The sequence below is a fragment of the Pollachius pollachius genome (assembly GCF_949987615.1).
Source record: "Pollachius pollachius genome assembly, chromosome: 6".
In the NCBI taxonomy this organism is placed as follows: domain Eukaryota; kingdom Metazoa; phylum Chordata; class Actinopteri; order Gadiformes; family Gadidae; genus Pollachius; species Pollachius pollachius.
The window spans coordinates 3633594-3658679 of NC_136939.1; the positions used below are offsets into that span (position 1 = coordinate 3633594).

At 43.8% G+C, this 25086-nt stretch overlaps 1 protein-coding gene across 1 annotated transcript; it reads left to right on the forward strand.

Annotated features, from left to right (window-relative positions):
- The first annotated feature begins 783 nt into the window (after positions 1-783).
- galnt10 (UDP-N-acetyl-alpha-D-galactosamine:polypeptide N-acetylgalactosaminyltransferase 10 (GalNAc-T10)) lies at positions 784-23380 on the forward strand. Its single transcript, XM_079738241.1, has 12 exons — positions 784-1074; positions 8849-8945; positions 10070-10208; positions 11130-11296; positions 13429-13614; positions 14223-14406; positions 14953-15070; positions 15580-15687; positions 15996-16217; positions 16779-16895; positions 17314-17463; positions 18873-23380. The coding sequence occupies exons 1-12, from the start codon at positions 919-921 to the stop codon at positions 19035-19037; spliced, it is 1809 nt and encodes a 602-aa protein (XP_079594367.1). The 5' UTR covers positions 784-918; the 3' UTR covers positions 19038-23380.
- The last annotated feature ends 1706 nt before the right edge of the window (positions 23381-25086 follow it).

Consider the following 25086-nt stretch of genomic DNA (forward strand, 5'->3'; position numbering starts at 1 on the left):
AAGTGGTTCACACACACACACACACACACACACACACACACACACACACACACACACACACACACACACACACACACACACACACAGTTTACCTGTTCTCTGGGGCGCTGCGCTGCGCCCCGACCCCCCTCTGTCTAGAGGAGTCCCTCCCCTTCTCTAAAGGAACCTCTCCCCTCCTCTAGAGGAGTCTCTCCCCTCTTCCAGAGGAGTCCCTCTCGTCGGCCTGAGGAGGCTCTCCGCTCTTCCAGAGGAGTCCCTCACGCAGTCAAACACGTTCTGAAAGAGTTGTTGAGGTTGTCAAACTGGTGTTAAAGTACAGCAGGAGATGAAGAGGTGGAGGAGGAGAAGGATATCGCATCGATATATCGCTCTGTTGGTCAGTTGGAAGTCAATATTGTGCTCAGCACTTAGTTGGAGTCAAGTCAACGTGGACGACACAGAACATTACAATCAATGAAATTAGTCCCTTGAGGAAGCGACGCGTCTTTGACGGTCTGTTGATGATGTAGTTACCATGACGTCATCACGGTGTCACTGACATTCCTTTCTACACAGTAAAGTGTTGTCGAACAAATGACAACACGGGACCGAACCATAACTTATTTTATTTATATATCCGATTAGTTAGTTTGATTTAGTAGTTGTTGTTTTTAGGGGGCGTCTGCCACCCCACCTCCCCTGTTGACTCGCCGCTGCTCCGGCAGACGGAGGGACTCCGCCGCGTCGGCGCAGTGCGTCGCTCCTCCTGTGGCGGAAGTGTCTGCAGACAACCGGAGGACCGTCGCCCTGCTCGGTAGACTGAAGTTAGACCGTCGCCCTGCTGGAGTTCCCCAGTCGCCCTGCCACCCTGCTCGACAGACTGAACTCCTCTCGGCTCCTCCACCTCCTCCACCTCCTCCTGGTTCCCCCGCCGGAGACATGAGGCGGAAAGAGAAGCGTCTGTTGCAGATCGTTGGGCTGTTGGTGGCGGCTCTACTCTTCGTGCCTAACGTGGGTCTCTGGTCCTTGTATAAAGACCGGGTGTTTGACAGCACGGACCCCGTGGAAGGACCGGCTGGCGTCCCCCAAGTCCAGGTACCCGCCGTTCATCTGCTATAACCCCCTTAAACGACTACCTTCAGACCCATCAGACCCCCCGTTACAACCAGTTGCTATGGAGGGGAGGCGGGTCTGTGCACACTGGGGGTCTGGGTCTCAACGACACCGCTATCCAGCCGAGACCAGGACACAGTCCGGTTAGAGACAGTCCCTTCGGGGACCAGACAGCCCGGTTAGAGACCACTGACCAGACACCCCGGGCAGAGACCAGACAGCCCCGTTCAGAGACCTCACATTGCGTTTGGAGGTGAGGCGACAGCCCGGTTAGAGACATTCCTGTGTGAGACCAGAAAGTCCGGATAGAGACCCGGAGACAGCCCGGTTAGAGAGAGAGAGAGAGAGAGCCACGTCACACGGAGTCATGTTGTTCCAGGAAGTTCTTCGAATTGGTCAGGAATTCCCCTAGAACGAAAAAGTTGGGGCCGTACTTTGGGGAGATGTGAAAGTGTCGGGTGTTGGCGGTCCACACATTAACTACACTAAGCTAATGCCTGGTGTGTGTCTGTGTGTGTGTGTGTGTGTGTGTGTGTGTGTGTGTGTGTGTGTGTACTCTCTGTACTGTCCAACCCCTACCTGGTCTTTAATGACCTGTCTCTGCACTGTCTAACCCCTACCTGCTACTTTGTGACCTGCCTCTGTATTGTCTAACCCCTACCTGCTACTTTATGACCTGTCTCTATATTGTCTAACCCCTACATCCTCCTTAATGACCTGTCTCTGTACTGTCTAACCCCTACCTGCTACTTTATGACCTGTCTCTGTATTGTCTAACCCCTACCTGCTCCTTAATGACCTGTCTCTGTACTTTCTAACCCCCACATCCTCCTTAATGACCTGTCTCTGTATTGTCTAACCCCTACTTGCTCCTTAATGACCTGTCTCTGTACTGTCTAACCCCCACATCCTCCTGAATGACCTGTCTCTGTACTGTCTAACCCCCACATCCTCCTGAATGACCTGTCTCTGTACGGTCTATCGTCAACCTGCTGTCAGCCTGTTGGATAAAGGCGTTTTCTAAATCACTCAATAGTTGTCTGTTCACACATGTACCACACCTAGCCACTAGCTTAATCTCAGGGGGAGGTTTATTTACACACAAACACACACCCTCGATCTCTCACTCACTCTCTCTCTCTCTCTCTCTCTCTCTCTCTAACCCTTCCTCTGGATTATGGACCTAAACTTTGAACCTTGCAACAGAATGAGTTTACTGGACATCAATCATTTTCTCAGTATTTTATGACAATAAAATATGAACATATTATTTTAGATTATAAGAACATATTATATTGCAATATAAGAACATTTAATACAATATAATGACAATTTAATATTAACATATTATATTCCAATATAATATGACAATTTAAAATAAGATATTACATTACAATGATATTAATATATATTTTCAAAAATTGGTATATATTATTATGAAGCCAATAATACACATGATCTGCTATAGGATGTCACATGATCACCTGTATGAGGTCACATGATCACCACTAGGAGGTCACATGATCAGCTATAGCCCTATCCTATTGGTCAGTCAGTATTAGGGTTCATTGTGAGGGTTTAGTGGGTTCAGTGTGAGGGTTCAGTTTGAGGCTTCAGTCAATTCAATGTTAGCGTTCAGTGTGAGGGTTCAGTGTTAGGGTTTAGTGGGTTCAGTGTTAGGGTTCAGTGGGTTCTGTGTGAGGGTTCAGTGTTAGGGTTCAGTTTGAGGGTTCAGTCACTTCAGTGTTAGGGTTCAGTGTGAGGGTTAAGTGGGTTCAGTGTTAGAGTTCAGTTTGAGGGTTCAGTCACTTAAGTGTTAGGGTTCAGTGTGAGGGTTCAGTCACTTCAGTGTTAGGGTTCAGTGTGAGGGTTTAGTGAGTTCAGTGTTAGGGTTTAGTGGGTTCAGTGTTAGGGTTCAGTGTGAGGGTTCAGTGTTAGGGTTCAGTTTGAGGGTTTAGTCACTGCAGTGTTAGGGTTCAGTGTTAGGGTTCAGTTTGAGGGTTCAGTCACTTCAGTGTTAGGGTTCAGTGTGAGGGTTCAGTTGGCTTCAGATATAAATATGTTCCTTTTTAACGTCCCTAATATTGCGACATCGGTGTGCAGAGTTCTCTGCAGCATCCATCCTGTTACCACTCTATATACTCTGCGGATCATTTCCAGGTTCGGGCTTTGTTTTTCTGTGCTTGACCTCACGGCTTTGGTACCTGCTTGATAATCTTCTGTGTTGAACTTTGACCTGTTGTGAAACATTGAGTAACCCTTCAGTTTCCTCGACCGGAAAATAAATGGGATTAAATCCTCTGAGAATCTGTCCAAATTCCTTCGAGTGTAGCATCACTAGAGGAGGAGGAGGAGGTAGAAGAGGAGGTGAGGGAGGAGGAGGAGGAGAAAAAGGAGGAGAAGGTGGAGGAGGAGGAGGTTTAGTCGACCTCCTGGTAGGTAAAAGTTGGTCTTCGAGTAAATAGCTGTTTGTTTTGAGCTCCACCTCCTCCTCCTCCTCCTCCTCCTCCTCTCCTTCCTCCAGACAAGGCAGGCCTTGATAGGTCACAGCCATGGAGCGTACTGAGCGCGTGCAGTCGACTGCTCCGTATTCCAGACACAAGCACGCAGACATCAAGATACGAACCCTTGCGGAGAGGAACCAGTAGTACTATATAATACTATTAATAATATATAACAAACCCAAGGGTAGATTTTATTATGTTACTATTAATAATAGAACTTGAATCCTGACCCCAGATCAGATTTTATTATGATACTATTAATAATAATAATGTGGAAATGTCTAGTTATTAATACAATTATTAACTAGAAAATACATTTCCTGCAGAAAATGTGGTGAGTGCTGTAGTACAAAGTGAGGTTGAAAATATGTTTTAATAAAGCCATACATACATACATAGATTAAGACATAAAGAAACGTTAAATGGCTTCAATCAAGTGAAGGGATTTGAACAGAGTTCAAAAGTCTAAATGGAATAAACAATGTAAACATGCACACCATTTAAAAAAAGTAAGTGGCTGGAAACAAATAAAGTAACAGCTGAATGAAAAGCGCAAAGCATTGCTAAAAATTCAGAAATGTAAAAGGAATTGAACTGAAGAATCTGAAAGGTCAAATGTATTGCAGTGCACTGCTAAAAAACCTGGAAGCTGAAATCAGAAAACTGACAGACGCTGAATGGAATTATCCGAAGAAGCAAAGTGCTGAAATACATTGTTACAAAAGCTGGAAGCTAAAATTGCATAGGTCAAAGCTGGAAGATACTAGTAGTAGTGGTACTAGCTGTAGTAGTAATAGTAGTAGTAGTAGTAGCTGAAGTAGTAGTAGTAGCTGAAGTACTTGTGGTACTAGCTGCACAAACGATATGCCTTATGAAAGGTATGGTATTGATTGATGTTTGTAGAAAGAATTATAATAATCCCGCCAGTTTTTTTTTAAAACCAGCCGAAATTGCATGTACTTGCCTAATGCTCATTTTCGCAGCCTAACGTTATTAAAAGCCCAATCTGGCAACGCTGCCTGAACGTCGTAAAAAGTAGTCCAATTGAGCGAGAAAAACTGCCCAATCTGGCAACACTGCCTGCACGTCCTCGCGCTCTAACCTCAGCGTAAGTCAATGAGACCAACTGAAAACAAGCCGACATGGAATTTAAACTGTGATTTTGAAAAAGTATAAAGGTAATCGAAATTCTGTTTTCAAGTGTGTAGATTTGTTAAACCTTTGAACGAAGGTTAACGAAAAAATATTGACCAATCAATATTTATTGAATATTGATTGATTGAAGTTACAAAGTCTAGTAGTAAGTGTCAGAGAATGGGCGGACGGCTCCGCCGTCCTCCCACTGACTTACATTGTAAAAAATAGTATTTTAAAAGTAGAATATCTTAAAAGTATAAAATATTTTAAAAAGCTAATATGAACATTTTAAAATTGGAATGGAGTCTCTAGGTGAAAAATTGAGGAAGGAGATAGGCAGGCCCGCCGCTCCCTGTACGCAGAGTACGCAGGGCACCAAAAATTAAGGTTTGTAAAAAAAAAATATATATATATTACATCATTGAATTACAAAAAATATATAAATTAGTTATGAAGAGGCCCATCGTTGATTTTTATTAATTGTATAACCAATAATCACTCAATTTCGGCAAATTAGATGTTTTTACCTATTATATAAAAAGAGGAAAAGAGAAAATAATAAAGAAAGAAAGAATAAAACTTAAGAACAATATTGCCATATAACAATATAGCAATGAGGGGGCCAAGCAGAATATGACTCCATAAACAGGTTTTGGTGGACAGACATTGGACAGACACACGGCCTTCAGCACTTTCAACAAGTTTCACATCAAAAAATAAAAGATAGACTGAGAAATGATCACACTCGCTGTGGTTTTAATGCCCCCCTAGAGGTCAAATGTCGCCAAATTATTTGGCCATCATCAAGATAGAGTCATATGACTATGAGCCAAGTTTGGTTTGGATACATGAAAGCCTTGCTGCGATATGAGCTCACTTCCTGTTTGACGTTCCCCTGAGGTTAAAGGAGGAGTTAAAACACATCTTAATTTATTACAGTGCCCCCTAGAGGTCAAAGGTCACCTTGACCTCACCTTTGACCTCTAGGTCAAAGGTAACGTCAATTTGATGAGTGTCCCCATGAAGCTGGGTCTTTGTACCAAGTCTGGTTATGATATGTCAAAGGGCTGCTGAGAAATGGGCTTACTTCCTGTTTGGTGGCTTTGCCGTCAAGTTTGATTGGCTGTCACGGCCAAATGGTTTTGACTTTGAAAAAGCTGTTTGACGCATTTGTTCAGCTTGGGCTGAAGATCATATTGGGCAAGTTTTATGAAGATTGTACAGAACTTATGGCCTGTGGATATGTACTATTGATTTTGACAACTTTCAACATGGCGGCCAAATTCTGATGTTTCCATGAGAAATAATTTATTAGCTATATGGGTTGATCTGACAGTATCACCAGACATTGTCAATAAGTTAGAAATATACTCCTGTGAAGAGAGAGGAGTTAAAACACCAGAGGTCAAAGGTCACCAAATTTGAGCGTCCCCATTATGATGTCAAGGGTCTTTGTACCATGTCTGGTTATGATATGTCAAAGGGCTGCTGAGAAATTGGCTAACACTAATTTGATTGGCTGCGTGGCCAAACGGCTTTGAACTTGAAAAATCTATTCTTTAACTTTTGTGAAGCATGGTCTGTAGATCATCTGTGCCAAGTTTTGAGAATATTGGAAATAAATTGTGATAGGAGATGCATTTTGAAGGTTTTCGATAAAGACCAAGATGGCGGAAAATCCATTATGGCGCAAAATGATAACAAAGTGTGCGTTGACCTCGGCTTGGCCCAAGGATTCCAATGATATCTTGTTTGGGAAAATTGGATGAATGGGTCAAAAATGATAAAAATGAATGCATGTCCAACTTTGACCTGTTGGTGGCGCTAGACATTTTGATCTAGCGATGCCAAAATTGCTGTGAGGGATCATGGGAATGTCCTGAATCAATGTGCCAAATTTTTTGTCCAAGGCGTTCTATGGGCTGCCATAGACTCCCATGGCAGGATATTAATAATAGGAAACGTAGAATAACAATGGTTGTCTCGCAGCTTCGCTGCTTGACCCCCAAATAGTTGAGCGCTGCATGCAGCACTCACCTAACTATAACAAAGCATACCATATTCTACACCGAATACGTCACCATGTATTCTACACCTTATGCGTAAGTATATAAATTCTACACCTTCATCATACATCACCATATATTCTACACCGTCATCATACATCACCATGTATTCTACAACTACATAATGCATCACCATATATTGTGAGCCACTGAGATGGTATCGTTAGTAACATATACATCCATATATTGTACAACATACATATCGTGTCTCACTATCAATGAGGTGTTAACAGGCGAGGTCGTAGTTCTGGGTAGAGCTAGATAAAAGATAAAGCACATAATAACATGTGAGTACTTGAGATAAGTATTGGCTAATAGGTCAGTGAAGGTAGTAATTATGTAACTTTTGAAAAGTTTTATTATTATTTTAAAAGTAAAGTCCAGTGATCTGATATTTTTTTGGACCAGTGTGTTTTCCATTGAGATTGTGTGTACTTTTTGTACATTCTGCGTACAATCACACAGACTTCAGACTCCACTCCTGCTGGGCCGAGCCCCCTAGCCCCAGTTAACACTGGTTAGCACTAGTTAACACTGGTTACACTAGTTAACACTCACAGGGTTTGTCACTGTCTAGTTCGTCTGGTTACAGAGATAGTCTAGTTAACACTAGTTAACACTGGTTACACTAGTTAACACTCACAGGGTTTGTCACTGTCTAGCTGGTCTGGTTACAGAGATAGTCTAGTTAACACTAGTTAACACTGGTTAACACTAGTTAACACTCACAGGGTTTGTCACTGTCTAGTTGGTCTGGATACAGAGATAGTCTAGTTAACACTAGTTAACACTGGTTAACACTAGTTAACACTCACAGGGTTTGTCACTGTCTAGTTGGTCTGGATACAGAGATAGTCTAGTTAACACTAGTTAACACTAGTTACACTAGTTAACACTCACAGGGTTTATCACTGTCTAGTTGGTCTGGTTACAGAGATAGTCTAGTTAACACTAGTTAACACTGGTTAACACTAGTGAACACTCACAGGGTTTATCACTGTCTAGTTGGTCTGGTTACAGAGATAGTCTAGTTAACCCTGGTTGACACTAGTTAAAACTCACAGCCACATGGTGTTGTGGCCATAATGATGGCGATGTTGTCATGGCGATAGTGTTGTTTAAATGACAGTGGGGTTGTTTTGTTGACAGTGTGGTTGCTTAAGTGACACTGCAGTTGCTATAGTGACAATTGCCTTTCTATGGGGACAGTTGGGTTGCCATAGTGACGGTGGGGTTGCCATAGGAAAGCGTGGTTGCTATAGTGACGTGAAGTGTCGCTGACCTCCTCCTCCTCCTTAATCTGGCTTTCAGCAGATTACCCAGCAGCATCTGGGGCAGAGGGATGAGGTCATGATGCTGTAATCCACCACTGCCCCCCCCCCCAGCCAGTGGTTTAGGGTTTATTTCTGTTTGAATGATGTCATTAACTCCAACCCAGCGCCTGGTGAGGAGAGAGCAGGGTTCAAAGCTGCTCTCCCAGCAGCCAGTGGGCGGTTTGAAGGGGTTGAACTGGGCCCCCAGGTGCTACCGGAGGATAGAGGAACAGGAAGTGTGTTTATCATATTCAACAATTCAGCAAGTGATGTTGTGGTTCCAACGTGTCCGCCTTCTGCTTTTATTCAAGCCTATTTAAAACATACTGTGTGTGTGTTTGGCAAGTTCTAAGACGGTTGTGTGTGTGTTTGTGTTTAGCATGGTGTGTGTGTGTGTGTGTCTGTCTGGGGGGGTTAAATGTATGATAATAAGCATTGTGGTGTGTGTGTGTGTGTGTTTTAAGCGTATGGGAAGCATGGTGTGTTTGTGCATTTGTGTGGGTGTGTTTGTGTTGAGCGTGTTTTGTGCGTGAGTCAAGTCTCTGCTAAGTGTGTGTGTGTGTGTGTGTGTGTGTGTGTGTGTGTGTGTGTGTGCTAAGCGTGGTGTGTTTGTGTTAAGTCTGCTAAATGTGTGTGTGTGTGTTAAGTGTTTGGTGTGTGTGCTAAGCGTGGTGTGTGTGTTTGTTAAGTGTGTGTGTTAAGTGTGTGTGTGCTAAGCCCAGCGTGTGTGTTGCAGGTGGTGAACCGCGGGGGTCCAGTGGAGGCGCAGGACAGCGTGCGGCGGAGAGACTGGCACGACTACAACACCATCAGAAGTGATGCTGCGCGCTCGGGTACACGCACACACACGCACACATACAAACACACACACTACGTTACACACACACTGGTACACACACACACACACACAAAAACACACACGCTCTGTTACACACACATGCGCACACACACACACACACACGTGCACGCTCTGTTACACACACACACACACACACACTGGTACACGTACTGGTACACACACACACACATGTGCACGCTCTGTTACACACACACGCACACACACACTGGTACACGTACTGGTACACACACAAACACACACCTGTTCTGGTAAACACACACACAGTCTGGTAGAGACACACACACACAAACACACACACTCTGGTTCACAGACCTTTACACACAGACACACACACACAGCAGAATAAACACATGCTGAGGGTACATTTAGCATTTCCATTCTTGCGTATCAGACTGGCGTCACCATTGGGCTCATGGTGACTCATGTTATGGTGGCTCATGTTATGGTGGCTCATGTTATGGTGACTCAAGTTATGGTGGCTCAAGTTATGGTGGCTCATGTTATGGTGGCTCATGTTATGGTGACTCATGTTATGGTGGCTCATGTTATGGTGGCTCATGTTATGGTGGCTCATGTTATGGTGGCTCATGTTATGGTGGCTCAAGTTATGGGGACTCATGTTATGGTGGCTCGAGTTATGGGGGCTCGAGTTATGGGGACTCATGTTATGGGGACTCATGTTATGGGGGCTCATGTTATGGTGGCTCAAGTTATGGTGGCTCATGTTATGGTGGCTCATGTTATGGTGGCTCATGTTATGGTGACTCATGTTATGGTGGCTCAAGTTATGCTGACTCATGTTATGGTGGCTCATGTTATGGTGGCTCATGTTATGGTGGCTCATGTTATGGTGATTCATGTTATGGTGACTCATGTTATGGTGACTCATGTTATGGTGGCTCATGTTATGGTGGCTCAAGTTATGGTGACTCATGTTATGGTGGCTCATGTTATGGTGACTCATGTTATGGGGAAACATGTTATGGTGACTACTAATGGCATGAGTTAGGAGTGCACTTTATGTAACGTACAGGACAGATATATGACCAGATATACAATAACGGAGTACATAATGTATGTATCCGTAATGTACTGCAGGTAACGGCGAGCAGGGGAAGGCGTTCCCCCTGACGGACGCCGACCGGGTGGACCAGGCCTACCGAGAGAACGGCTTCAACATCTTCGTCTCGGACCGCATCTCCCTCAACCGCTCCCTGCCGGACATCCGACACCCCAAGTAACGCACGCACACACATACAAGCACATGGACCGCACACGTACGGACGCACACACGCACCGCAACCTCAAACAAAACCATCCCTCAATCACCCCATCCCAGCAGAAACACTAGAAAACCATCCCTAAATGTTTCTTGTATTTTAACTAAAAGATATGAGAGACCAAACCACTGAGGGATGGGAGTTTGTGTGTACACGGTTGCCTAGCAACATGTCTCTCTCTCTCTGTCGCTCTCTCTCTCTCTCTCTTGCTCTCTCTCTCTCTCTCTCTCTCCCCCTCTCTCTCTCTCCTCTCTCTCTCTCCTCTCTCTCTCTCTCCCTCTCTCTCTCTCTCTCTCCCCCTCTCTCTCTCTCCTCTCTCTCTCTCTCTCCTCTCTCTCTGTCTGTCTCTCTCTCTCTCTCTCCCCCTCTCTCTCTCTCCTCTCTCTCTCTCTCTCCTCTCTCTCTGTCTCTCTCTCTGTTTCTCTCTCTCTCCTCTCTCTCTCTCCTCTCTCTCTGTCTCTCTCTGTCTCTCTCTCTCTCCTCTCTCTCTCTCTCTCCTCTCTCTCTCTGTCTCTCTGTCTCTCTCCCTCTCTCTCTCCTCTCTCTCTCTCTCTCCTCTCTCTCTGTCTCTCTCTCTGTTTCTCTCTCTCTCCTCTCTCTCTCTCCTCTCTCTCTGTCTCTCTCTGTCTCTCTCTCTCTCCTCTCTCTCTCTCCTCTCTCTCTCTCTCCTCTCTCTCTGTCTCTCTCTCTGTCTCTCTCTCTCTCTCTCTCTCTCTCTCACTCTCCTCTCTCTCTCTGTCTCTCTGTCTCTCTCCCTCTCTCTCTCTCCTCTCTCTCTCTCCTCTCTCTCTCTCTCCTCTCTCTCTCTCCTCTCTCTCTCTCCTCTCTGTCTCTCTCCCTCTCTCCCTCTCTCTCTCTCTCTCTCTCTCTCTCCCCAGCTGTAAGAGTAAGCTGTACTCGTCCCGTCTGCCCAACACCACCATCATCATCCCGTTCCACAACGAGGGCTGGTCCTCTCTGCTCCGCACCGTCCACAGCGTGCTGCACCGCTCCCCCCCCCAGCTCCTCGCCGAGGTCATCCTGGTGGACGACTACAGCGACAAGGGTACCACCCTCACAGACACACACACACACACACACACACACACACACACACACAAACACACACATCCTGGTGGACGACTGCAGCACATACACACAAGTACATACATACAGTGGGGCAAAAAAGTATTTAGTCAGCCACCAATTGTGCAAGTTCTCCCACTTAAAAAGATGAGAGAGGCCTGTAATTTTCATCATAGGTTTACCTCAGCTATGAGAGACAAAATGAAAAAAAAAAAATCTCGAAAATCACATTGTCTGATTTTTAAAGAATTTATTTGCAAATTATGGTGGAAAATAAGTATTTGGTCAATAACAAAAGGTCATCTCAATACTTTATTACATGCCCTTTGTTGGCAATGACAGAGGTCAAACGTTTTCTGTAAGTCTTTATAAGGTTTTCACACACTGCTGCTGGTATTTTGGCCCATTCCTCCATGCAGATCTCCTCTAGAGCAGTGATGTTTTTAGGCCTTCGCTGGGCAACACGGACTTTCAACTCCCTCCAAAGATTTTCTATGGGGTTGAGATCTGGAGACTGGCTAGGCCACTCCAAGACCTTGAAATGCTTCTTACGAAGCCACTCCTTCGTTGCCCGGGCGGTGTGTTTGGGGTCATTGTCATGCTGAAAGACCCAGCCACGTTTCATCTTCAGTGCCCTTGCTGATGGAAGGAGGTTTTCACTCAAAATCTCACGATACATGGCCCCATTCATTCTTTCCGTCACACGGATCAGACGTCCTGGTCCCTTGGCAGAAAAACAGCCCCAAAGCATGATGTTTCCACCCCCATGCTTCACTGTAGGTATGGTGTTCTTTGGATGAGACTCAGCATTCTTTCTCCTCCAAACACGACGAGTTGAGTTTTTACCAAAAAGTTCTATTTTGGTTTCATCTGACCATATGACATTCTCCCAATCCTGTTCTGGATCATCCAAATGCTCTCTAGCAAACTTCAAACGGGCCCGGACATGCACTGGCTTTAGCAGGGGGACACGTCTGGCACTGCAGGATTTGAGTCCCTGGCGGCGTAGTGTGTTAGTGATGGTAGCCTTTGTTACTTTGGTCCCAGCTCTCTGGAGGTCATTAACTAGGTCCCCCCGTGTGGTTCTGGGATTTTTGTTCACCGTTCTTGTGATCATTTTGACCCCACAGGGTGAGATCTTGCGTGGAGCCCCAGATCGAGGGAGATTATCAGTGGTCTTGTATGTATTCCATTTCCTAATAATTGCTCCCACAGTTGATTTCTTCACACCAAGCTGCTTACCTATTGCAGATTCAGACTTCCCAGCCTGGTGCAGGTCTACAATTGTGTTTCTGGTGTCCTTTGACAGCTCTTTGGTCTTGGCCATAGTGGAGTTTGGAGTATGACTGTTTGAGGTTGTGGACAGGTGTCTTTTATACTGATAAGGAGTTCAATCAGGTGCCATTAATACAGGTAACAAGTGGGGGACAGAGGAGCCTCTTAAAGAAGAAGTTACAGGTCTGTCACAGCCAGAAATCTTGCTGGTTTGTAGGTGACCAAATACTTATTTTCCACCATAATTTGCAAATAAATTCTTAAAAAATCAGACAATGTGATTTTCTGGATTTTTTTTTTTCATTTTGTCTCTCATAGCTGAGGTATACCTATGATGAAAATTACAGGCCTCTCTCGTCTTTTTAAGTGGGAGAACTTGCACAATTGGTGGCTGACTAAATACTTTTTTGCCCCACTGTATATACATATTCACACATATGGGATAGGGGTTAGGTGGTAGGGTTAGGGTTTAATTACACCTGTCTACGCACCTGTAGTTGACGCACCTATAGTTTACACACCTGAAGTTAACACACCTGTAGTTAACACATCTGTAATTAACACACCTGAAGTTAACACACCTGTAGTTAAAACACCTCAATTAAAACACACCTGTAGTTAAAACATCTGTAATTAACACAGCTGTAGTTAACACACCTGTAGTTATACAGAAACTACGAATAGAGATGTTTATGGTTGAATTAAACCGTCGGTCTGTCTGTCTGTCTGTCTGTCTGCCTCCCTGTCTGCCTGTCTTCCCTTCTGTCTGCCTCTCTGTCTGTCTGTCGGCCTGTCTGTCTTTCTTCCCGTCTGCCTGTCTGCCTGTCTGTCTGTCAGAGCACCTGAAGGCAGCGTTAGAGGAGTACATGGCTCGTCTCCCGAAGGTTCGGATTTTGCGGAATAAGAAGAGGGAGGGGCTTATTAGGACACGCCTCCTGGGGGCGGCGGCAGCAACGGGTGAGGTCATCACTTTCCTCGACTCCCACTGTGAGGCCAATGTCAACTGGCTGCCCCCCTTACTGGGTAAATATACTCCAAATCCTACCAGTACACACTAAATATACACCAAATCCTACCAGTACACACTAAATATACACCAAATACTACCAGTACACACTAAATATACACCAAATACTACCAGTACACACTAAATATACACCAAATACTACCAGTACACATTAAATATACACCAAATACTACCAGTACACACTAAATATACACCAAATACTACCAGTACACACTAAATATACACCAAATACTACCAGTACACACTGAATATACACCAAATACTACCAGTACACACTAAATATTCACCAAATACTACCAAATACACTATATATATTATATATAATACCAGACACACTAAATACAAACTCTACATATACTACATACTACCAGAGATACACTAAAAACTACCAAATGCACATTAAATATACACGACATACTACCAGAGACACACTAAATATACTAAATGTACATTTAGTATACTTCTGACCCCTTAGCGTGTACTCTCTGTGTACTTGTATGCATTGGGCCGGAAGCTGTAGCGTTTATTCTCTGTGTTCTTGTACGCATTGGGCCTAAGCTGTAGTATGTTCTCTCTGTGTACTTGTACTTGCGTGGTCCCGCAGACCGCATCGCTCAGAACCGCAGGGCCATCGTGTGTCCCATGATCGACGTGATCGACCACGACAACTTCGGCTACGAGACGCAGGCGGGCGACGCCATGAGGGGCGCCTTCGACTGGGAGATGTTCTACAAACGTATCCCCATTCCCGCCGAGCTGCAGAACCAGGACCCCAGTGAGCCCTTCCAGTCAGTACCAGTACACACATACCTGTACTATATAAAGATAAATGTATACCACCCCACCCGAGCGGTCAGTACCACCTAACATATACCTGTACTATATAAAGATAAATATATACACCCCATCCTTCCAGTCAGTACCACCTAACATATACCTGTACTATATAAAGATAAATATATACACCCCATCCTTCCAGTCAGTACTACCTAACATATACCTATACTATATAAAGATAAATATATACACACCATCCCCCCGGGGCTGCAGAACCAGGAGCCCTTCCAGTCAGTACCAGTATTGCTATACATTTACCAATACTATGTATATTTATTTAGTTATATATATATATTTTTTATTTATGTATATTATTATTTTTTTGTAAAAATAATAATAATAATATAAATAAAGAAATAATAATATATATAAATAAAATAAAAAATGTATACATTCATTTATTTATTAATATATTAAGGGCAACAACAAATCGGATCCAATTGCAATAAAATAATAGCTGTGTGTGTGTGTGTGTGTGTGTGTGTGTGTGTTCCCAGGTCACCTGTGATGGCAGGAGGTCTGTTTGCGGTGGACAGGAAGTGGTTCTGGGAGCTGGGAGGATATGACACGGGTCTGGAGATCTGGGGGGGGGAGCAGTATGAGATCTCCTTCAAGGTGAACACTCATCAGTCATGTGATCAGTCTTCATATCTCAACACTGCATGTCTAAAGGGTTCTAAAGGGTTCTGTGTTCTAAAGGGTTCTTGGTTCTAAAGGCATTCGAGTTCAAAACAGGGTTATGTGTTCTAAAGGGTTATGTGTTCTAAAGGGGTTTGTGTTCTATTCAGGGTCCTAAAGGGTTCTGGGTTCTAAACAGGGTTCTGGGTTCTAAACAGGGTTCTGGGTTCTAAACAGGGTTCTGGGTTCTAAACAGGTTTCGGGGTTCTTAACGGGGTTCTAAAGGGTTCTGGGTTCTTACCAGGGTTCTAAAGGGTTCTGTGTTCTAAACAGGGTTCTGGGTTCTAAAGGGTTCTGTGTTCTAAACAGGGTTCTGGGTTCTAAAGGGTTCTGTGTTCTAAACAGGGTTCTGGGTTCTAACCAGGGTTCTAAAGGGTTCTGGGTTCTAAACAGGGTTCTGTGTTCTAACCAGGGTTCTAAAGGGTTCTGTGTTCTTGTGCTCCCAGGTGTGGATGTGCGGGGGGCTGATGGAGGACATCCCGTGCTCCAGAGTGGGTCACATCTACAGGAAGTACGTTCCTTATAAGGTCCCGGGAGGAGTCAGCCTTGCCAGGGTAACACACACACACACACACACACACACACACACACACACACACACACACACACACACACACACACACACACACACACTCACAATCTCTCACACACACACACACACACACAATCTCTCACACACACACACACAAACCGGACACACACAATCTCTCATACACACACACATATACTCGCAATCTCTCATGCACACACACACACACACACACACACGAACGCACACACGCGCACACACACACACAGGCCCTGACGTGACGTCCGGGCGGTGGAACCTCTGACCCCTGACCCCTGACCCCTTGACCCGCAGAACCTGAAGCGCGTGGCGGAGGTGTGGATGGACGAGTACGCCGAGTTCATCTACCAGCGGCGGCCCGAGTACCGCCACCTGTCGGCGGGCGACACCAGCCAGCAGAAGGAGCTGCGCGCTCGACTGGGCTGCAAGGACTTCAAGTGGTTCATGAGCCAGGTGGCCTGGGACCTGCCCAAGCACTACCCCCCAGTGGAGCCCCCCGCCGGGGCCTGGGGAGAGGTACGCCGCGCGCTGGAGGCTACGGCGTTTCACTTTGAGACAGCCTATACTTTATACTATGTAGTTTCACTCAGCAGATATCATATACTGTACACTTTATATAAGTTACCATAGAACATATACAATATACAATTAACACTATAGAGCTATGGATGTACATTGGTAGCTCTGTGTGTTATATCTATGTGTTTTACAGCTATAGATCTATATGTATTATATAGTACATCTATAGCTCTATGTTCGTCATATCTATGTATTTTACAGCTATAGATCTATATTTATTATATAGTACATCTATAGATCCTTATGCATTATGTCAAGTACATCTATAGCTTTGTGTGTGTTATATCTATGTAGTGTACATCTATAGATCTATATGTATTAAATAGTATATCTATAGATCCATTTGCATTATGTATAGTACATCTATAGCTGTGCGTGTGTTATATCTATGTTTTTTACAGATCTAGATCTACGTGTGTTATATCTATGTAGTGTACAGATCTAGATCTACGTGTGTTATATCTATGTAGTGTACAGATGTAGATGTATTGTGCGTAGATCCGTAATGCGGCCAGCGGGATGTGTCTGGAGAGTAAACACCTCTCCTCCGGGAGTCCCATCCGCCTGGAGGGCTGTCTGAAGGGGAGGGGCGACATCAGCTGGGGCCACGGACAGGTGAGTGTGTGTGTTAATGTACGTGTCTTTACTTGTGTGTGTGTACATAATAAAAACGAATGTTTGAGTGTGTTTTGGAATGGTTGTTAACTTGTGTGTGTGTGTGTGTTTCAATGTGTGTGTGTACGTTTATGTGTTAATATCTGTGTGTGTGTGTTTGTGTGTTAACGCATGTGTGTGTGTGTGTGTTAATGTTTATGTTAATGTTAATGTGTGTGTGTTTGTGTTAATGTGTGTATATGTTAATGTGAGTGTGTGTTAATGTGTTTGTTTATGTTAATGTCTGTATGTGTTAATGCATTTTTATGTTAATGTAAATTTGTGTTAATTCATGTTTCTGTGTGTGTGTTAATGTGTTTGTTTATGTTAATGTGTGTGTGTTTTAATGTGTGTATATGTTAATGTGTGTGTGTGAAAGGTGTTCACCCTGGGCTGGAGGGAGGACATCCGGGTTGGCGACCCGATCCACAGCAAGAAGGTGTGCTTCGACGCCGTGTCCCATAGCAGCCCCGTCACGCTGTACAACTGTCACGGCATGAGGGGGAACCAGCTGTGGCGCTACCGCAAGGTACCAGCAAAATACAGGTTATAGTGGCCACCCCAAGGTACCACTAACATACAGGTTATAGTGGCTACCGCAAGGTACCAGCAACATACAGGTTATAGTGGCTACCGCAAGGTACCAGCAACATACAGGTTACAGTGGCTACCGCAAGGTACCAGCAACATACAGGTTATAGTGGCTACCGCAAGGTACCAGCAACATACAGGTTATAGTGGCTACCGCAAGGTCCCAGCAACATACAGGTTACAGTGGCCACCGCAAGGTACCAGCAACATACAGGTTACAGTGGCCACCGCAAGGTACCAGCAACATACAGGTTACAGTGGCTACCGCAAGGTACCAGCAACATACAGGTTACAGTGGCTACCGCAAGGTACCAGCAACATACAGGTTACAGTGGCTACCGCAAGGTACCAGCAACATACAGGTTCTAGTGGCTACCGCTAGGTACCAGCAACATACAGGTTATAGTGGCTACCGCAAGGTACCAGCAACATACAGGTTATAGTGGCTACCGCAAGGTACCAGCAACATACAGGTTATAGTGGCTACCGCAAGGTCTCAGCAACATACAGGTTACAGTGGCTACCGCAAGGTACCAGCAACATACAGGTTACAGTGGCTACCGCAAGGTACCAGCAACATACAGGTTACAGTGGCCACCGCAAGGTACCAGCAACATACAGGTTATAGTGGCCACCGCAAGGTACCAGCAACATACAGGTTATAGTGGCTACCGCAAGGTCCCAGCAACATACAGGTTACAGTGGCTACCGCAAGGTACCAGCAACATACAGGTTCTAGTGGCTACCGTAAGGTACCAGCAACATACAGGTTATAGTGGCTACCGCAAGGTACCAGCAACATACAGGTTATAGTGGCTACCGCAAGGTACCAGCAACATGCAGGTTATAGTGGCTACCGCAAGGTACCAGCAACATACAGGTTATAGTGGCTACCGCAAGGTACCAGCAACATACAGGTTACAGTGGCTACCGCAAGGTACCAGCAACATACAGGTTACAGTGGCTACCGCAAGGTACCAGCAACATACAGGTTACAGTGGCCACCCCAAGGAACCAGCAACATACAGGTTATAGTGGCTACCGCAAGGTACCAGCAACATGCAGGTTATAGTGGCCACCGCAAGGTACCAGCAACATACAGGTTATAGTGACTACCGCAAGGTACCAGCAACATGTACATGTATATACTGTACTGTCTATCTATATGAATGTGTAGATGTATGGATGCACATACTGTACTGTCTATATATATATGAATGCATAGTTGTATATGTGTACATACTGTCTATATATATGAATGCGTAGATGCATGGATGCATGGTTGGACAGATGAGGGAGTGCAGAGCTGCAGGGGGGTAACCGTGGCTGTGGTTTCCATGGTTTCAGGACCGGAGTCTGTACCACCCGGTCAGCAACAGCTGTATCGACAGCAGTCCGTCGGAGCACCGCGTCTTCATGAGCACCTGTAAACCCTCCTCCCCCAGCCAGCAGTGGCTGTTTGAGAAGACCAACGCCACGGTGCTGGACCACTTCAACCTGGGACCGGTTTAGGGCCCCACCGGACCGGGACCTGGCCCTGCTACAGACTACAGTCTGGAACCTCCTCAAGCATCACACATTCTGGTCTTCGACCAACGCGTAGAGCAGACTTTATGATGTGCACCCTACAGATCACACGTTATAATACACACCCTGGTTAGAGAACAGAGTCTAAAATAGAATCCATCAACCAATGGATTACCAGTTGGATCAATGGGGAGGATCCTAAACCCTTACTGGAAGATTAAGATGATCAACGACTGGATTACTGTACTGAGAACAAAAGTCTTCACTGCTCTCTCTCTCGCTCTCTCTCGCTCTCTCTCTCGCTCTCTCTCGCTCTCTCTCTCTCTCTCTCTCTCTCTCTCTCTCTCTCTCTCTCTCTCTCTCTCTCTCTCTCTCTCTCCCCCTCTCCCTCTCCCTCTCTCTCTCTGAGTTAAATACATCCTGACACCCATGAGAGGAGCGAGTCAGACTGATTCAGCAAAGACTTGCAGACACAGTGAGGACACACATATGAATATGCACACACACACACACACACGCTCAAGGCCACATACACACACGCTAGAGCTCCACACAAGAACAGGGACAGTCTGTCAGGCTGCTCGCTGATGATGTCGTATACGGGGGGGGGGTTAGGGCTAAATGAGGATGGGGATAAATTGGCATTGATGTAAATAAGGATGACATCATGTTGAAATGATGTGACGACATCATGTTGAAATGATATCATGTTGAAATGATGTGACGACATCATGTTGAAATAATATCATGTTGAAATGATGTGACGACATCATGTTGAAATGATGTGACGACATCATGTTGAAATGATGTGACGACATCATGTTGAAATGATGCGACGACATCATGTTGAAATGACGACAAGGTAAAACGATGTGATCGCATCACGTTTAAATGATCATGACGTCATGTGAATATGGTATCATTCATGTTAAATCGAAAACGTCACGTCATGTCAAAACACAGTGCTTACGACACTTTAAATTACGATGACATCATGTTAATATGAGGTAGTTCGTAGAGCAGAAAGGACTTGTGACCACAAGCTAAACGCAGTGCCTTGATCTCGACCCGAGCTCCAGCCCTGACCGCTCAGCGGGAGGTCTCTTTGGGAAGTTTGAATATTTGCTATAGAATATTGTCTTTGAGACACAATTCCATACATCGACTAGTTTAGAGTCCGACCGCAACGTTGTCCTTCCTTTCAAAGTTAAGTTCTGCCCTCTTTTAAAACAAGTGGTCTGTTCACGTCTTATATCTGTGTTACATGTCGAAGTATTACATGTCTAACGTGTGTACTACATATCACATTTGTACTACATGTCTAACATCTGTATCACATGTCTAACGTGTATTACATGTCTAACATGTGTACTACATGTCTTACATCTGTATCACATGTCTTACATGTGTATTACATGTCTAACATGTGTACTACATGTCTAACATCTTTATCACATGTCTAACATGTGTATTACGTGTCTAACATGTGTACTACATGTCTAACATCTTTATCACATGTCTAACATGTGTATTACGTGTCTAACATGTGTACTACATGTCTAACATCTGTATCACATGTCTTACATGTGTATTACATGTCTAACATGTGTACTACATGTCTAACATCTTTATCACATGTCTAACATGTGTATTACGTGTCTAACTTGTGTACGACATGTCTAACATGTGTAGGAGTTTAGTCATCAGTAGGGTTTTATTTGTCTAATATATTTATGTTATGTCTCTAAAGTTCCTATTATTTGCTTTAAAGCTGCTGTAGGTAAGATTTGAGCAGTGTAAAGAGAGAGAGAGAGAGATTAGAAGAGAGCCAGATTTTGAAACTAAACAACCAAAAATCGTCCCCTCCCTCAGTGCGTTTCTCCTCCAGTAAGAAGTGCTGCATTTCACACACCTGTGATGGACAGGCTAGAGGGATACAGTGAACCAATCAGGAAAGAGATGTCCCGATTGGTCAGAAAAGATCCAGGGGCGAGCTTAAGTTGAAATGTGCTCCTCCTTCGAACCTTTGGTTGTAGGAGGATGACCATACCAGTTTGGGCCAATCAGATGGTGCTTGAGCTGTGATAGGGCTAATCTTTGGAGTGGTAGAGCGGACGGATGGTTCGTTGGACCAATGGCTGGCCAACGGAAGCGAGGCAACTCAACCTTTAAGGGCAGCTGACCGGGTCAGACCGACTCAGAACAGATATTCTCGCGGCCCACTTGACTCACTAACAGCTGGCTTTGACCTTTTCTAACAAAGGACTCACCACTGACGGCTTTGATCTCTTCCTACGGCACCTTTAGGGCTCATGTTAGGTCTTTTAGGTTAATTTGATGTATGCTCATGTAATGTTTTTAATGTTATTATTTTTTTGTTCATTGATGTTGTCCACTGGAATCATAATCAACTCCATATTTACGGCCAAGAGGTCTTTGCACTATCTCTCCTCTTCAGTGATGTTTGATCAGTTGTCAGTCACAAAACGTTCTGCGACGACTTCCATGCATAGAGAGGGTTGTGTTGGGTAAATAATATGTAGTCATGGTAGAGGGTTGTCTTTGGCTATGCTGGTATGGAAGCTACATTAGTGTATACGCTTGTATGAAAGCTACGTTAGCTTCTACACTGCCATGGAAGCTACGTTAGCATCTGAACCGCCTGTGTTTTATGTTGATTGAAAGTGTTAATATGGGGCCAACTTTGTCTTCCTAGAATAATCTAATGAATCTTTTCATGCATTGATGCTTGCAGCTTTTTAGCATGGTAGTTTACAGATGCCAACAGACAAGCTGATATCAGTGTGGTAGTTAGCAGAGGCCACCAGACTAGCTGATATCAGTTGGGTAGCTAGCAGAGGCCATGCTAGCTGATATCAGTGTGGTAGTTAGCAGAGGCCATGCTAGCTGATATCAGTGTGGTAGTTAGCCGAGGCCATGCTAGCTGATATCAGTGTGGTAGTTAGCAGAGGCCATGCTAGCTGATATCAGTGTGGTAGTTAGCCGAGGCCATGCTAGCTGATATCAGTGTGGTAGTTAGCAGAGGCCATGCTAGCTGATATCAGTGTGGTAGTTAGCCGAGGCCATGCTAGCTGGTATCAGTGTGGTAGTTAGCAGAGGCCATGCTAGCTGATATCAGTGTGGTAGTTAGCCGAGGCCATGCTAGCTGGTATCAGTGTGGTATTTACATGGGGGCGGGACCTCATTTGGGGTCGCTGGTATGCTGACAGCTGATTTATAAGCTAAACATATTTGATGATACATTTTTGATTGGAGAAATTGTTTGAAAGATCTCAAAGGTCTTACACACAAACACTGCCTAGTGATTCGTAGTCCAGAGCAAACGACTAGCCTGCTAACCCCTACTAATCCCTTAGTGACCTACTAATAGCTGAGTGAACTAGGAATAATCCCCAGTGATGTTCACTGGGACATCGGGATGAGGGGCAGATGTTGAGTGAAACGATGTGTGGAAGCAGTAGCGCAACGATGTAGGATAACATTTCAAAACCTAAAGCCTGGGGGTCTAGATATGTATGTGTATATATCCAGGGTGCGATTTGCCGGTGGGGATTATCCCCCCCTCTGGTTTACACGTCCTACCCTCTGCTGAATTATTTTTATCCTCGGTGGGGATAAAAATTATCCCCCCCACCCAAAGTATTTTCACCATTACATCGTAATAAATAACAACCAAAATACACAGGGTCCGTCTTCATTTTGAAACATTTTAAAATGTTTCTCAAAATTATCCCCCCCTCTGGTTTTTTCACAAATCGCACCCTGTATATATCTATATCTATAGATATATAATTATAGTGGTTTAATATATATATATATATATATATATATATATATAATATAGTGTGTTATATATAATACACTAGAAGTGATATATATTATAGTGTATTGTATATATATATATAATACAGTGTATTAGACATGTTTTACGCAATGTATACAAAGTTCATGCTCCTTAACTTTGTGTATTCCCACACTTCCAAGTCATTTGCGGTGGAGACTCTGTGTCCGTCGATTTTTTTTTCTAAATGTTTGGGTTTCAAATCTTTCTTTGAACGTTTTGACACAACCTTGTGGGGAATTATTGTTCCTGATGGAAATTGTGAAGATGCAAGAAATGATTTCTAATGTTCATGGCCAGCGGTCAGAGAAGTGTACATTTTGTATCTGATTAAATAGATGTATTTTTTTCTACTGAACATGCAATTGTAAAAGTGTATTTAGTTATGGGACATGCTGATGAACTAATCTGAGATGGCATGATAGTTTTGCCTAATGTGTAAATAAAAAGGTTTCTATATTTGGAATGAGGTCTATGGTCTGTGTCTGGCTGTCGTTACAGCTAACCCTCCATCATCCGTTTTGTTACATTATTATTAGGCTGCATAATATTATATTAGGATACACTAGACTGCATATTACTATATGACACTATGTTAGACTGCATTAGACAATGTTAGACTGCATAAACTGTTAGACTGCATAAAATATGTTAGACTGGATTAGACTATGTGAGACTCCATTCAACCACATTAGGCTCTGTTAGACTGTGTTAGACTACATTAGACTACAATAGACCACAGTAGACTGGTTTAGACTGCATCAGACATCATTCGACTATTTTAGACTACATGAGACTTCATTAGACTATGTAAGACTGCATTAGACTACATTAGACTATGTTAGACTACATTAGACTGCATTAGAATGTAATAGGCTGAGTAATGGTTGTACTGGGGAGGTGGGTGACCGGGGCTTGTATTGTTAGTGTGGTTTGATATCCTGCTGGGGGGAGCTGACTTTGGTTATCTGCCGTTCTCTATAGCTATGAGTCCGTACCATTGTCTATAGCAGGGGTCGGCAACCCTAGGCACGCGTGCCACCACTGGCACGGGGCAGCATAATCATTGGCACACTTAAAAAAATATATATGTACATTTTTTTTTTCTTCTTTTATTATTATTTTAAAAAATCACAGCACAATGCGGCAGCATAATCATTACTACCGATTTTTTTTGCACTTTATTCTGTTTTGGGCATTTCCTCCCAGTGCAAATATGTTTAAACTAGTTACAGAAACCAGTGTTCTGAAATGGGATCAATTAATAGTTTTTAAACCTATGTTGTGAGTAATAGAGAAGAAAATATTTAAAATATTGTTGCAAGTGGCCTTTATGCATCGCCTTCACATGGTTTTGCAAAGCTGTACATTTCGTAAAGATATTTATGTGGATGGTTCCAACATTCTCATATATTCTCATTTTTTACGTTTCTCACAGTGTAAATATGTTTTTGAATGAGTTTCTGAAAATGGTGTTTTAAGATGGGACATAGGTAATCATTATTTGTAAGCCCATGTTGCAAATATAACAACCAAAAAAACATTTAAAATGTTGATGCATGATTGTGGACTATATGGAAATAATACAATTCCAGTTCTTCTGGAAATGTTTTTGATTGCTGTGTCATAATTCAGCTTAATTATTAATATATTGTTGCTTAAGGCACCCTCATTAACGAGAAAATGTAAAACTGGCACTGCAAGTTGAATAGGTTGCTGACCCCTGCTCTATAGCTATGAGTCCGTACCTTTCTCTATAGCTATGAGTCTGTGCTTTTCTCTATAGCTATGAGTCCGTACCTTTCTCTATAGCTATGAGTCCGTGCCTTTCTCTATAACTATGAGTCCATAACTTTCTCTATAGCTATGAGTCCGTGCCTTTCTCTGTAGATGTGAGTCTATACCTTGTTCTAAAGGCCTGTTCTAAAAAAACAGCACAACTCTTTCCCACCTTCTTTAAGTCATTGTTGATAATTATTGTGAGAAATCATTGAAATGATCAGTGTCTTCACATAGACGAGTATCATTAATCATTCAAAATAATATATAACTAAAGGCAAACTGAGCAAATGTGTTATTTCAGAAGAGTGTATCAAACTGGGTGCCCTTCGTATGACTCAGTACCCATGAAGGAGCTCTCAGGTTCCAAAAGGTTGGTGTCCCCTGCGCTAT